The following is a 15,578-nucleotide window of genomic DNA, read 5'->3' as shown; positions in this document are numbered from 1 at the left end:
CCTTCAAAGGAGCCACTCCATCGCCACTGCATTGCCACTCCATTGCCACTCCCCTTCTAAACACGAACTCAATCAGCCGCAATCCGGTGGATTTCATGTTTTGATGATATCTGCGTTAGCGTTCCCGTTCCCCAGCTACAAAATGTATGTCATAATTTGCCCCGCTTGCTTGCTTGTTTGTTTGTTTGTTTGTTCACCCCCCCGTGTGTTGTATGTTGTTGTTGTTGTATGCTGTTGTATTGTTGCCTTGTTTACTTTGGGAATTTGCATGCAGCGACTCCGACTCCGACTCCGATTGCGATTCCGAAACCGATTTTGGAATCCGTTTTAGCCATAACAACAAGTTTGCCCTGCCGGCATCGAGTGTGTTTGACCCATTTTCCCTCTCCTCCTCTACCTTCCTGCCTTCCTGCCAACCGATTGAAACATTTTGTTTTCCCCGGCAACTGGGTCAAATGGGTCGCCGCCACCCCAAAAACTTTGATTAATCCACCCGGCTTTGATCTTCTCCCCCTGGCAGTGTAAACAGAAAGCTAATAGATGGCAGTTTCAATCACCGGCAGCTGACAGCTTCCCAAGCCTTTAACCAAGAGCTGGTAAAGAACCGGACCGCTATTTCGTCACTGGCCGAAACGGATGGTCAACAAAAAACCTGGAGAGCACCCAGCAACAAGACTGAAGAATTACTTCCCATCGGAGTCATTGTCTCATAGTTATTTATTTACTTTTATTCCCATTTGGTTGTTGGCGAGTTTCTTGACCGACACAACCGGCATATTTTCGTAGCTCTGACGAAATCATCTACGAAATGCCTCCCCTCGTAGTTAAATTAAATCTGACACGCATTTGGGACCGACTTTTTACGATGGTTCTACCATTTAATGGACTGCCGTCTTCTTGGGCTCAACACTCGTATGGTTTCTGTTTTGATAGCCGGCTACGCGCTTTTCGAATTTCACGTTTTGAATGGCGTTTCGAGAGAATTCCCGAGCAGCAGAAGATTGGATTCAAATTACGATTTTTAGGCTTCGTTGGTCGCCGTCGCCACCAAACGTAAACCTACAAAAAAAAAAAGGAACCAAAAACCCGCAGACAGTGGGAAAGAGACAGTATGTGGGGGTCAGAGGAAGAGAGGGGAAAGGCGAAGGAGAGGGAAAGAGGGGGTGGGGGAGCAGAAGGAGCGAGTTCGTTGCCTCACGTTCAAAGCAGCCACCACCAAGTTTGTTGACCTTCATCCAAAATCTGGCGAGGGCAACAGGCAGACAAAACACTGCGCCAGACTCAAAAGAAAACAACAACAAAAACTCACACACATACACACACACAACGCAAAGGATCACCTGTTGCTGCAGCTGCTCAACGAAAGAGAGGGAGAGAAAGAGCGGGAGAAAGAGACAGGACCAAATTATTAACCCTCGGAGGGTTCTTCTACCCTCAAAACACAAAGGGAGACTAGAAAACCCCCGCTTGGCTGAACTCCAGTAAATCATTTTAGCAATTAATTTATTACTAAAGTACCTAAAGTTAGAACCTTATAATAATGGAAGAAATTCATATTTACACCAAATATTTATTTTCTGGAAAGGTTATTGAAATTATTATACCTCAAATAAGCATAATAAATTCATACCAAAATATTGAACCAATTATTCAGATTCAAAAAAAAAAAACATTCAAAATAAAACCAATTTAAATAAACAAAATCACGAACTCAACCAAAAGCAAAAACTCAAAACGAGGCACAAGGCAATTCAAAACCACTCAAGGCTCCACTGCAATCGGTTTATTCAGCTCACAAATTATTACATAATTTCATAATCGCCAAAGCAAAGCAGAAAAGGCAAGAAGAAGAAGCGAAGGAGACAAGTGTCAAAGACTGCAGCTGGAATTCCAAGCGATTTAAACAGGGCACTCGACGCGCCGCGAATTGAGGCGATTTAAAACGCACTCGAGACGATGGGCCAAAAAGAGACGGCGGCGGAATCAATAATATGTAAATGCGTTTGTTCCCCTGCCGAAATGAACCGAAAAAACCGAAAACCGAAAAATTGAAAACCGAAAACAGAAATACAAACACAGCGACCCAAACAGTTGGAAGACTCGAACGGGATCAACGGCTCTCATTCCCGAAAGTTGAATAACCCAAATGGGCGTATAAACAAAAAAAAGGAAAGAAGAAGCAACCGGAGAAGAACGCGTATAAAAATCCAGAATCGTGGGGAAACGGAATGCGGGAGGGGTATCATTATAATTATTATTATTATTATACGAATAAATCTACGGCTTATTGTGCATCACTTTGAGTCAACATAGGAAATTAACATAACGGATTGGGGCGCCATGAGTAACCTGGAGTTCTCTGTAAGATGATCAATGCTCCGGTGATAAAACCCTCGATGACTAAGCACATCGATCGGTAGTGACATCTAACCCCCTCGAGGGAGTCACAACTTCGAAAAAAGAAAAGAGAAATAGGGACAATAAATTATATCACAGCTTGGGGCTTACCCTAAAATCATCACTTAGCAGCGTTTCACATTTCAGCGCCAGTTCGTTTGGTTCCCCCCACTTTATATATGTATGTACATACATATAATGAACATATCCAGTTGCATTTCCTATGTACATAAACTACCCCCCTTTCTATTCTATGCATTTCATTGAACGACTACTACGGGGCCAAAGGATTCCTATACTGATTCCTATTTCGAACCCGATTGCGATTGCGAATTCTTGTCGTCCCTTTCATGTCATTCATGTCTCAATACGGATCTGGGAATTTATGCGAGAGTTTCCTGTTTCAATTAAATTTTATTCGAAGCGATAAAATTTTACGAGCCTTCATTGTGGCAGCAGCACAACAAGGAAAAATTGTCAAGAAAATGTGAATGGAATCTCTGTCTGTTTTTCATTTGCTATGCGTAGTTATTTGCTAGTTTTTTGTGTCCAAAACTTGGCAAAAAAAAGGAAAGAAGAAACTGTTATGGCAAGTACTTTCGGAATTTCTGCATTGCTTCAATTAATATCTGAATGGCGAAGTGATTCAACAACGACGTCATCGCAGGCGAGCAACCCCAAGTGACTAATGTCGGAGTGAGTGTTCTATATTTATCCCGTGACGTCGTAGGCAGTGTATTTATGGTCCACACCCACTCGAATTTGCGCTAACGCTGCCGCCCACGGGTAAGTGAAATGGAATGGAAGGGAAGGACAGAAAATACCACCCACCACCCTAATAACAGCTAATAACACCCACTCGAATGGACAGGAGGCAGGGAACCCAGGAACATTTGGGCAACTAATCGACTCGTAAATATGGCACTGCAATGGAAATTGCACGGATTATCCAGTGGAGGAGTACAATTGAAAGCGGAGCAAATAAAACAGGGTCAAATGAATCCGGCCTTTTCCACTCTGTCTCTCTCTCTGCGAAAGTGTGATAAGCACTCGGGGTACAAAAACGCTACGTAGGCAAACAAACAGCCGAACAACGAGCGAGTGGACTCACACAGTCACTCACACCGACATTACGTATACGCAGTGGGCACCGATGACGACAGAAATTGCGTAGCAGATGCCAGTGAAACGGAAGCATTGTCACTGGCCAGGGGCGTACTTAATGCTAGCATGGGCATCGCCCTCCGCCCAGAATCTCCATTAGTGGGTCATCCCTTTCGGCGGACGCCGCTGTCAACGCCCCCTTGGAATTTATACGGCCGAAAAGCGAAGAAGTATGCCAAAGACGCAGACAAAGCAGAGGCAGAAAAGCGAATTTGATTGTTATGTGAGGTGAAAACTGTTAAAGCCTCGACGCAATGATGATGGGAGGAGAAAACAAAGAAGGTTTTAGAGATGGAAAATGTACAGGAAAATCCTAGAAACTTCGCAAGGAAATATTCCATAAACAATATTTACCATACTAATTTCCATATTATTAAATACAATTTTTTTGTTATCATTTCAATACAATAACATTTTTTAAATGAATGAATTCTATTCTTTTATGAAATTGCGTGTTCAATATTTGAAACCTTCTATACACCAAATTTGAAAAAGCTTATATTTATCCCTCGTAATTTTTTAACACCAATATATATGTTATTAAAACCTCTAGAAACCTAAAAAATGCTTCCTTATTTCCTAATTAGGTACATTTTTATATCTGCGAGTGGGTGGCACATGTGGAAAATGTCGTGGAAGGGCGTGACAAATACCTTCTCTATTTCGGTCGTTTTGCATGCTGCACGAAACTCATTCAAGTTAATTTAATCGCGTAATTTACGCATGATTGGAATCGAAAACGCGTGAAGACGTCGGCCGTGTGTCGGCTCAAAAGCTTCTTGATTTTCCCCTCCGCTCGCTGGGCGAACTGGTGTAGCTTTCGAAATGTAAATAAACGAAAATAGAGCCACGAACGATGGCATTTCGAAGGGGGAAGGGGAAGGGGGAGGGGAAGGGGAAGGGAGGAATTGGGCGATGACGTCGCCATCGCGCCTACGCGGCCAAGGGAAAAACGAAAAAAGAAGAAGCCTCGAAATAAACAAAAAACACACAAAATTGAAATACACATACACACACACAAACATGAAAAGGGAGAGGGAGCATAGGGCCCAACATAACGGTGAGAAAACAAAATGGCGACCATATTGCGTTGTAGTTTTTTGGAGCTTGGGAGGCTGCCATTTTGTTTTTGGCGCCATCTCTCTTTTTCGCTCACGGGTGCGTAAGTTTGTTGTTTTATTTTTTATTTGTTTGTTTTATTTTTATTATTTTTTTTTTTTTTTGATTTTGTTTTTGGAAACTTTGACGGTCCAGCCGGCCGGTGGCTAACCGACTGATTGACAGACAGACCGACGGACTGAGCGAGAGAGTCTGGCCAAATGGCAGACGCTGCATTCGAAATGCGGTAGAAAGTGGCCACAGCCGGCAGCTCAGCGGTAGAAAGTGTGAAGTTTTCGACTTTGTTTTTAGCCAGCCACCGGTATTATGTCGGTATTTAGCCGAGATTTAGATATGGATTAACACACAGTCCAAAAATAATTGAAAATTCAGACGATAAGATTATAAAACTTCAGTTTTCAATTAGGAATTTTTTGCAAAATGAAATTTGTATTCTAATATTTAATTATTGAGGAACAGATTTATCGATCAGCTTTTTGAATTGGATAATGCCCTTGTCTAAGTACTACACTCTTTGTAATATTTATTGAAGATCTTTATCTTTTTAATGAGATTTGAACAGTAAAATTAAAGTTATTTTAGGCTGCTTTGTTGCAATAGCAACTCTGCTTTCCACACTCGTAATTATCCCCGAAATCGACTTTCATCATCGGCTGGCAATGGATTTCTGTCTTGCAAACACACTTCACTTGGGCCTCAATTGGCCGTCCGAACAACCCGTCCGTTTGGCCGTTTGATAAGCCGTATACGATAAGCGGGCAAGATTTACTATCGCCTTGCTTTTCAGGGATTTCCAGCTTTGAAATGTGCCTGCCACTTGAGCGGCGACTTCAGCTCGGCAGCTGCCGCTGATTCCCCTCGGGTGCAAGTTGCTGCTGTCAATTGCACATCAGTGCCGAAGGGGTTAGAGGGGGTCAGGGGGGCTAAGTGGGGTATGTGGGGAGAGGGGGTAGAAGCAGTGGGCAGTGGCAACAAATTTGTCGAAATCAAGTCAACAGCTTCAAGTTGCCACACACGAACTTGAAACCATCTACACAACAAGTTTTAGTATGACGATGAAGCATCTTAAAGATATTTTTAATTTAATTTATATAATATAATATTTAATATATTTTAAATAAGTTTTTAACATTCAAACATTTTAATTATCTTAACATTTTGGATTTACCTCAAAATACCAACAGGTCATTAGAAAAGTAATTACATGAAAACCAATTTACCTTTCAAACCTTAATTTGTAAAACGTAGAAATAAAATTTAATTGCATAAAATTCCAATCAAATACCACCAGAATCATACATTTGTTATGACTCACAAGTGCTCTTTAATCAAATCAGTTTGACCCTCATATTTTTTGTTTTCTTGGACACCCAATGTAATTGTTTTTGTGTTAGCATCGGTATGTGTTGATGTGCAACTTCAAATTACAATCAATTCCGTTGGCAACTGTTGCAAGTTAGCGGCATCGGAATGCAAATGCATCCCTTACTTTTCCGGAGAGAAGGCGCAACTTTTTTCTCTTTTCTTTTTTTCTGCCGGGTGGTGGTAGGTAAGCCAGAAAAAGCAACGAAACATTTTAATTTGATTAAATTTCATGTGACCCAAATACCGGAAACAGTTATTCTCAGTGCCCTAGACGAATGCCACCGCCCACCGCCCACCGTCGCCCGCCCACTTTACCCCCCAGGAAGGGTGACAATGGCCTCGCATTACGAGCAACGACAACAACAACAGCAGCAAAAAAAAAAGCAAAGGGAAAACGCAGAGAAGCGAAATGGGCGCAAAACAAAATCAAAATTGTTATAAAAAAGGGGGGAAAACCGGGGAAAAGCGGTTAAGGGTGAACGCCGCGGGGGGGTGGTGCTCTTTAAGGGGGACGGCGGGGTGCTAAATGGGTTTTCTGTGGGGTGGGGTGAAGTGGTGTGTGTGTGTTGTGTGTGGGATGTTCAACATAAACCTCCGGCACAAACTGGTGACGTTGACATCTTCTTTTATTTTTGAACGTTTTTCGGTTCTCCGCCACATGAAAAGCAATTTTCATGCGTGGCTTCTTCTTCTTCTTCTTCTTTGTGTGTTTGTAAGTGTGCGTGCTTCCGCTGGCAGAATCGAATGGAAACCGAGCCCAAAACTCAAAACCAAACCCAAAGACCCAGAGCCGGTTTTTCTTCAAAGCGAAGAAAAAAAAAACAATATACAAAAGGAAAAAAAGAGTATACTTATGAAAAAAAAAACCTCGTCTCTCTCATACACACACACACACCGGCAAACTGAGCGTGCGTAAAGTGCGTAACTGTTGTTAATAAGAAACGGGTTTGCGCGCCATCTCGCTCACTCCGCCGTGGCTGGTGTGTACAGCTGTTTTCTGTTTATCTCGCACTTTCCGCCTCCTCTTTACATTCGTATTTTTGTTTACGTTCTGTGGCACGCATACACGAGACCACAGCGACACGCACACAACTCCCCCACCTCACGCTCACCAATACCAATGCCCGTATCATTGTATCTGCAAGTTTGTCGTGTATCTGTGTGTTACATTCTGCTTTTGGGGGAATACATTTTCCCAGTTTGCTCATCTTTCCCAATTTGGCTTTCGTTCCGTTGTGTTGCGGGGAAAACCCTCTATGCCTTACTTAATCACCAAAAACTCAGCCTCATCGCTTTCACTTTTAAATTAAGACATAATAAAGCCCAGCAAATAAAGCCTTATAACGCACATATAAAAAAACTTAACCTACTTTCGTGTGAATAAGATACTGCGCAAAAAATGATTGGAGATCAATAATTAAAGCTCTCGCATTTCGAATGAAACTGGACTTGAATAAACATTTATATATTTTTTGGCCCTTGAAGCAGTTCCGCAATCGTAGCTAACTCTATTTCTTTTCTTGTTGCGAATTTTTTTATGGCGCTCATAATAAAGTTTAGAGTCTTCCGGGTGTGTAGATAACCGAAACTGCAGTCTTTAAATAAACTTTTATGCAAACAAACGTCTTTAATGGCTTGCAAAATGTATGATATCGTTTTATTTGAATACCTGTGCCATTTTTCTTCGAGTTGCTTTTCCCGCAAAACTGAAAACACCTGAGAGTCGATTATTTTTGTTATTTTCTGGAAGCTCGCTGTCTTTTCTTTGAGCGTTAATCAAAACCCCATTTCAAATTGACCCACATACCAAGGTGGCATGTACCCAAAACGCCAGACTCACCCAGACAAACTCAAAAAATCAGGTGTTCAGCTGTGTGTCGGAATATCTGGTCGAGCTTGTGCTGAAAGGCCGCTTGAAAAGCTAAAAATCAGCCTTTTTGTTCGCGCTGCTTTGAAATCAAAAAACCTCAAATGAAACCGAAACAAGCTATATGCATTTTTGAAAGTCGTTTCAATTTTTGGGTATCTCACCTTCGGTTTTTTTCGTTTTGTTTTCGCAATCGATTGTTGTGGTGGGTGATAATGTCTCCCTTTCGATTTAAGCCTATTTGTGAGTCGCAAGACCTTAGGTGAAATTAACGCTCAGCCAGCAGATATAAACTTGTAACCTGAAACCAGCGAAAAGGACAAGTCGTTCAACCTGCAAAAAGGTCACCAAAAAACCCCAAAATATAACAAAAGGCAAATGTTTCATGACCTCTTCGCCTTCCCCTTTTTTTCGACTTCCCTGAATTTATTGTTTCCAATTGGAGTGCATTATTTTTTGGTATAGATTGCCAAAAAGAGACGACATTCTACCTGCAAGATCTACGAGTAGCCGGCAAGGTCGATTAGTCATTAGAGATCGGCACCCAGAAGAATGTCATCGCCAGACCCAAAAAACCAAACCAACAACCTTAAACCCAAAACAGAGGTTCTCAAGTGGCCTTCCAGTCATTTTGTTCCTCGTTTTTTGCCTGTTCCAAACAAAAAAAAACAGGCAAGGAACAAAAAAAGGGAATTTATGTTTTTGCCGGTATCGTAAAACCATAGCAATGCACAGAATACCCAAAAAAAAAAAAAAAAGACGGGTAGGTTGGGTTAGAAAGAGAGCGAGAGGTTAGAGGATACCGCTCCGCAGGTCGTTAGCCGATTTCGATATATATCCAGAAAGCCGGTTGAACAGCGGGTCGTCCCCGAAGAGAAGGAACACAAGAAGTATTTGAAAGCAGGAGCAGACATCATAAATGCTCAAATTCCTCAGCTGATCAGGGCCCTTGATAAACGATCGTCCAGCTAATGGATTTTATAAAAACAAACAAACTACCGATGGTGTGGAAAGTTCCGAACAAATCCAATTATCTCAGCTCACAACTTATTTAGTTTTATTTTGTGTAGAGAGAGAGAAAAGCAAAGGCCCTTGGAAACTTGATGGATTTTGGGTTGGAAAGCGGTAGTTACAAATCAACTACAGCTACAAAGTGCCACTGTCATTGCCATTCACCTGGTTTTGCTTTTGGTTTTGCTGGCCAAAATGCACTTTTGGCCGGGCCTTTAAAAATGGGTCGTAGCCGAAAAGTGAGAGGCGAGTGAAGAACACACGTTCAATATGTAAGCTTTCCGAAGCCCAGCAATGAAAGTAAAAAGTAAAAAGCGAACTGGAGAAATGGGAGCAGCAGTTGCGTGCGTAAAACAAAAAATAAACACCGAAAATCGGAACGAAAAAAAATCCCAAGGCAATGTCAATTTCAATGCCATTAAAACGAATTTTATTTTAAATGCAAAACACAGGTAGAGTCGGGAGATAACGAGGGAGAAACTACAAATTACCAAGAGAAGTGGCGGAAGTGGCAGTAAATCGGAGCGGGCTACCCGTCTTGAGTTCCCGAGCCTCTTGACAAATTATCCCCGACATTTTAGCCGGCAGCTGAGCTTAATTCTTGGGCCTCGTGAGCGCCCTCCATTAAATGCTCTTGCAAATTATATAGTATGGTAGTATGGTGTGTATAAGCCGCTTGGACACTTGATTCATGGCCTGGCCATTATACGTCATCGTAATTGAAATGCGACTGGAAATGGACGTGGAAATGTAAATGTAAATGGAAATGGAGATTTAGATGACGACGATGGCGACGATGGAAATGCGTGCAACAAGTTTCTCGTTTGAAATAACCTTAGAATTAATTGCCTCACGTTTCCGACGTAAACAAAAGAAAAACTTGTTTTTCTGGCAAACAAAGGCAATTGCTCGAGTTGAACCGAAAAACAAATTTTCGGTTTGAGTCAAACACTCGCACACTCGCACACACGCACACACACACGTGACCATCACATGCCAGCGAGGACAACTATTGATAGATGTAACAAATTTTCCCCACCCCCTCCTCGCTTTTGTCAGTTGAGTTTTCGATTACGAAACTAGCCAAAAAAAAAAAAAAAAACAACGAAAAAGCCGAAAAAAAACACACACAGCAAACAAAAAAACCAATTGTTGATTGACTTACAACAGCAGCGACGAACTTGAGCTCTTCACTTTTCTAGTTATTTTCGAATCTTTGTGGCTAATGATGAGGTCATAGAAGTTGGAGCTTGTAACTCGCACGTTTTTGTGCCGATCAGCTCACATTTCCATAGCTGATTATGCCGAAAGATTTCGGATTCGAAGGCTTTTCAGCGCCGCAGCGATCGTTAAAGCCAGCGAACACACAAAAGCCAACAAGCTGGCGATAGATACATTTCCAGTGTTTTCCCCTTTTGGGCAACACACATCAAACTCGATCGGGTCACAGTCCCGGTTATATCTGTATGGTATCCGTATCTCTTATGGTATCTGTATCTGTATCTGCTGGATACTGAATACTGAATACCGAATACTGGATACCGCACAGTGAATACTGGATACCGAACACTGGCCACAATGGGCTGACATTCGGGCGACTGGGGACAAGCCCACACATCTGGCAGCCAGCTAGCTAGCTAACTGACAAATTTATCGACTCGCCACACGGAAAAGATACGCGCAGTTGACTTGGCATTGAGGAGCGTGTATCTGTATCTGTATCTCAACTGTATGGTTACACGGCAAGAAAAGTGAATAAAGGCTGGTTTAAATAATTTATATATATATTTTGAGCTTGATACCAAGGTATTTCAACGAAATTATTGATATTAAGATGCATCTATAAGATACAAAATGTAATTCTAATGCTTCAATATACGCTGCACTTAAACTCTTTACTTGAACTTAACTAGCTTTGAAATTAGAAATCTTTAAGTGTCATAAATCTATAATAAAATTGCAAAATGAATTTAATTAAATATTGTTTAGATTTTCTTTCAGTGCATCTACACTCGTGACGAGTATCTCGGCATTCGAATGCAACAATTACGAATGTTTTTAAGCGATTATTAGACGAGAGAGAAAAACCCCGAGCCGGCAAAAATGAAAACAACAGCGAACTGTGGAACTGTGGAACTGTGGAACTGTGGAAACTGCAAGGGAAAACGCCACGTTGGTGCAACAGAGATGGCGTGAGGAAGAGAAAGGGACAGAGCACAGCTGGAAGCCGGCTGTTGCGTCTCTTTCCAGCCAAAGTGCACAGTCGGCCGGCAAACAGACTTTCGTATCTGTGTGTGCGCGCATTGTATCTCACAGATGCATGTGCCCCGCTCACGTATCCAACCATCCAACTATCTTTTGCCATCGCTGTATGCCAGACTTATGACGCAATTCGAAAAGTTCATCTGATCTTGTTGCGCACTCCCTCTGTGGAATATATCTCCATCTTTTTTCCACCGACTTTGTTTTTTTCTTTTTTGTTGTCAAGGCGCGGCCCCAACCCAGAGAATTAATCTATATAATTAGCTGTAAAACGTAGAAACATCAAGCCATGTATCTCTATTTAGCCCTGAAATTGTAGAGCATTTATTGCAATTGTTTTTGATATTGCCAGCGTTCTTCTTTTTTTTTATTGGCTCTACTTTACTCGTTCCTATTGTGGGTGATTTTCCCTCTATCGGAATTCTTTCACGAAACCGAATTCTAAACAAATTTTCATTACGACACCATCATCATCAACATCAACATCATCGTTATTCGCGGAGCAGCATCGTCGTCATTGAGGTTCTTTTTTTTTTTTTTTTTTTTTTTGGGGTTCGTATTTGGATTCGGGGCTATTCTATAAATGCCCCATCCGATGTTTCACTCTTGAATTATTTTTCGCCGCGTTTATTTATTAATTTTGTTTGTGCTTGTTTAGCGAGCAGTTCAACGATTCGAGTGACGTAATGGCAATCGGGCTGTGGCTGGAGGATTAGCTAGATCATTTGCGTGGGGGCCACTAGAAAACAGCGGAATCAATGGGAAATATTCACAAAGGAGAAACTATTAAAAGTTCGGTAATAAAAAGACCTATAAACCCTTTAGAATATTGCATTTTTTAAATACTTTTTATGCCCGATTTTAGGGCCATTCCAGAGTATCTGTTTTTTTTTTTTATTGGTTCTTATTGAAGGGGTTTTTACTTTTAATTGTATTTTGGCTTGGGCTTCTGCTCTCCACAGCGGATAATTAAATCTGAAGAAGCTTCAGCTTTTGGCCCAAACTAATCTTGGGGGCTCGAACTATCCACAATCGAGAGATGGAAGATGAAAGGGGGTTTTATATATCGAAGCGTAAACGCAAGAAGGCCAAACCCCAAGCGTAACCCAATTACGTGCCAAAAAGCGGAATGCGACCCTCGACAAGTATTTTTTGTGCCTTTTTTCTTTTTTTTTTTTTTGTTCGTCGGTTGCATAGTTGCACATAGAACGTGATTGCACATACACACACTATTTCTATGTACCCGACGTTACTGTACTGTGTTCTGGGGGGTGCGAGTAAATATATGCTCCGAATAGTCGGGTATATAGGCGCATAGATACATAGATACATATGTGCATGTGTATGCTGCGACCCCCTCGGGTGGGCGAAAGGGGGTGGCAGAGGGGGAGGGGATAGCTGTGGCCAAGCCAACCTTGACACACTTTCCGCCGCCCCACAATCATGATGATGATGTTGCTCGATGATGACGATGTTGCTTGATGATGATGACGACGACGACGCAAACGTCGACAGAGGAGCATTTCTTTGATGCACTGGTCAACCCCCAAAAATAAAGGTATAGAAAATTCAAAGTCCTCTCCTTATCAAACAAAAGCTTAAAAGTTTAAGTTAAATAAATATATTCCACTAAATATTTCATATACAAATACAAAGACTACAAAATATTTCGGTAAATATATCAACAAATTTTATGGGAAAAAGAAGTAAGCAGAAACAAAATCAATTTAAAAATTAATTTTATTGTACAAACACATTTTTACAAATATTAAAAGAGCTTAAAAGCCATAATTCAAAATAAGTTGTAAATTTATTACCAGATAAATTCAGAAATTTAAATTCCCTAAGGTATATGAGTTATAAGTGTAAACCATTGGCATAAAAATAAATTGAAAATGCAGATTATTTATAGAATCATGATGTTGACCATCATAAAAATAGTTATAATCCTTTGGCTTTGCTGTATATTTTTGATTGAAAATCCCAAAGTGTGAAGCCTCCGCTTTATGGAGGTGCAATGCTGTGCACTTGTTTAGTGTTAAATAAAATGTATTTGCTTGCGTGCCAACTCACCTCATTTCCAACGGTTGTGATCTTGACAATCACCTCGTCCTTGGTGGAGTCGTGCTCGACGACATCGCCGCTCTGCTCGCGTCCGTTGTAGGTGAAGTAGACCCGCTGGCCGGGCTGCAGTTCGGTGTCCATGATGGATCGAAAGCCGGGACCAATGAGGTCCGACTCGCGGAACTCCTTAACCATGGCGCTGCGGCGGAGTGCCTGAGCGGGACTGATGTGTACGCTGGTGGTCACGCGACGCGGCGAATCCGACGTATCCGAGGAGGAGGAGGAGGAGGTGGAGGAGGACATGGACGAGGACGAGGAAGAGGAAGTGGACGAGGACGTGGACGCGACTGGCGAATCGACGGCGGTCTTGAAATCGAAGCGAACCAAGTAACGCGTATCGGCATTCAATTGCGCCTCGCCGGGCGCCAAAAAAGTGGGCGGCGGCGGCGGCGGCGAGAGCGGTCCCAAGTACGAGGGCGGCGTTTTCACGTCCGAAATGGTGCCCGAGTACCAGAGGCCGTCGGGACCCTTGGCGCACACCTTGGTGCCAATGATGGAGCGCTTGGCCAAACGGCGACCGGTGGACATTTTTGTACGTTCGGTGTTTCTAATTTCGGGGGCTTGAATTTTCCTCTTTTTCCAGCTCTGTTTCCAGCTGGTTTCTTTTTTTTCTTAGTTTTTTCTACGTCTGTTTATCTGAACTTAGAACTTGAACTTGGCCTTAATGGGTGGCAACATTTTCCTCGCACTTTAAAAACACTTTTGCTTTTTATTGCACTTGAGTATTTGATTTTGACTTTTTCTTTGCACACTTCTTCTTTCTTTTTGTCGTAACTATATTCACTTTTTCCTTGAATTTAAACGCACTTTGTCTTTCTTTTTATTTTGGAGTTTGTTTTCGTTTTGGGGTTATCGGGTTATGTGTGTGTGTGGGGTTAAATGACTTAAGTCTGGCAAACGTTCTTGGTGAGCCGGAAAACGTGGAATTTACCGAAACTGGGCAGTTTTTTGATGATGTTTTTGTGGTAGAGCTCCAGGGAGAAGGTGACGCGGTGCAGGAGCCACTGGGGCGGTGGAAAGTGCGGCTTTAACTTCACATGCTCGGCGTCGCTGGGCGTCTGAATGGCGTGGCAGTTGCGTTTGTGCCCAAGCATAATCCAATTTTGAACGCTTTTAATGTCAGCTCGCAGCTTCAACTTCCTTCGGGTGAATTATTGGTTTTTCTAAAAGTATTTGTTTTTCGTATTTGTGTTTTAATTTTGATTTTTATTTTGTTTTTTTTTCGCGCTTTCGCTGCCGGTCGTTTCACTTTTCTCTCAGTTTTCTCGCACACACACACGAAAGCACGGCGACACACACATTCGCCGGAGAGCAATATGGGATGCAATTGGCGGCTGCTGCACTGATTTGTTTTGACTTTTGCAGTTTTTTTTCTTTTCGTGGGGCTCTTGCTTGTTGGGCCCACAAAATAAAAAACGAAACGAAACACGGAAACTGTGCCCGATTGTCTTGGTTGTTTTGGCTTTAGGTTGGTTGGTTTGCTTTGCTTTTCACTTGGCTACTTGATATTTTGGTTTTTCTGCTGTTTTGGCTTGGCAAAATGGCCCGAAAAGCGCTGATCGGTCTGCTCCCGAGAGTTGGCTATCAGAGACTGAAAAACGAAACGAAACTGCCAGTTACAGTTACCCCAACACACAAACACACACTTAAACGCTCGCTCTTCCGACTCTCTCTCTCCCTCTGTGACTCTCTCTGTTATGTATACGTATACTTGCATGGCCGTTGTTTCTATGGCATCTACCTGCGCTTGGAAAAGCAAAACAACATATGTGTGTGTGTTTGGCCTCCCCGCAGCATAGAAATGTTGGAGGAAAACTGCAATTTCCAGCGAGTGCTTAACATTGGAAAATCAGAAGGACGAGTCCTCCACATAATTACATATGCTATATGCGCAGTAGGCTGTCAACATAACTATGACGCCATCGAAGCAGCATAGAAAAAAAAGAGATCAGCAAAAAGTACTACGCAGTTAAAAAAAACTAAAGCATAGAGCACTTGTCAACACATAGACCCGCATCATAATTGGCATGTGCATGTATGTGTGTGTGCGGTTGTTTGGGACTCGCTCTGGTTTATCAACAACAGAGTGGAGCAGAGAGATAACAGCTGTGAGGAGCGACGCAGCAACAATGTTGCGAAAACAGCTGTTAAGAAGCGAACCTCAGCCCCAAAACAAACGGGAGAGAAGTCCCCAAAAGGTTCGGCCATATCCATCACAAGTTCTGTAAATAAAACTAGGTAGTCAAAATATTAACGAGTTGCATACTTC

The 15,578-nt window shown here is 42.1% G+C and overlaps 2 protein-coding genes across 2 annotated transcripts in view; both read right to left on the bottom strand.

The window, feature by feature from the left end:
• Positions 1 to 13,841, bottom strand: part of LOC108098765 (RNA polymerase II degradation factor 1) — a 128,350-nt gene extending 114,509 nt beyond the window's left edge. Inside the window, 1 exon segment of the mRNA XM_017201897.2 lies at positions 13,259 to 13,841. Coding sequence (XP_017057386.1) covers positions 13,259 to 13,837 — 579 coding nt within the window. The 5' untranslated portion in view covers positions 13,838 to 13,841.
• Positions 13,842 to 14,082: 241 nt separating this feature from the next.
• On the bottom strand, positions 14,083 to 14,906 carry LOC108098767. Its single transcript, XM_017201899.2, has one exon. The coding sequence runs from the start codon at positions 14,401 to 14,403 to the stop codon at positions 14,194 to 14,196; it is 210 nt and encodes a 69-aa protein (XP_017057388.1). The 5' UTR covers positions 14,404 to 14,906; the 3' UTR covers positions 14,083 to 14,193.
• Positions 14,907 to 15,578: the final 672 nt, after the last annotated feature.

Source organism: Drosophila ficusphila, unplaced genomic scaffold (genome assembly GCF_018152265.1).
Source record: "Drosophila ficusphila isolate 14025-0441.05 unplaced genomic scaffold, ASM1815226v1 contig_791, whole genome shotgun sequence".
NCBI classification, from domain to species: Eukaryota; Metazoa; Arthropoda; class Insecta; order Diptera; family Drosophilidae; genus Drosophila; species Drosophila ficusphila.
This window is presented reverse-complemented; position numbering and strand designations above follow the sequence as displayed.

Coding starts and splice junctions, on each gene's coding strand:
- LOC108098767 (XM_017201899.2), bottom strand. CDS start 14,403: ATGCTTGGGCACAAACGCAACTGCCACGCCATTCAGACGCCCAGCGAC.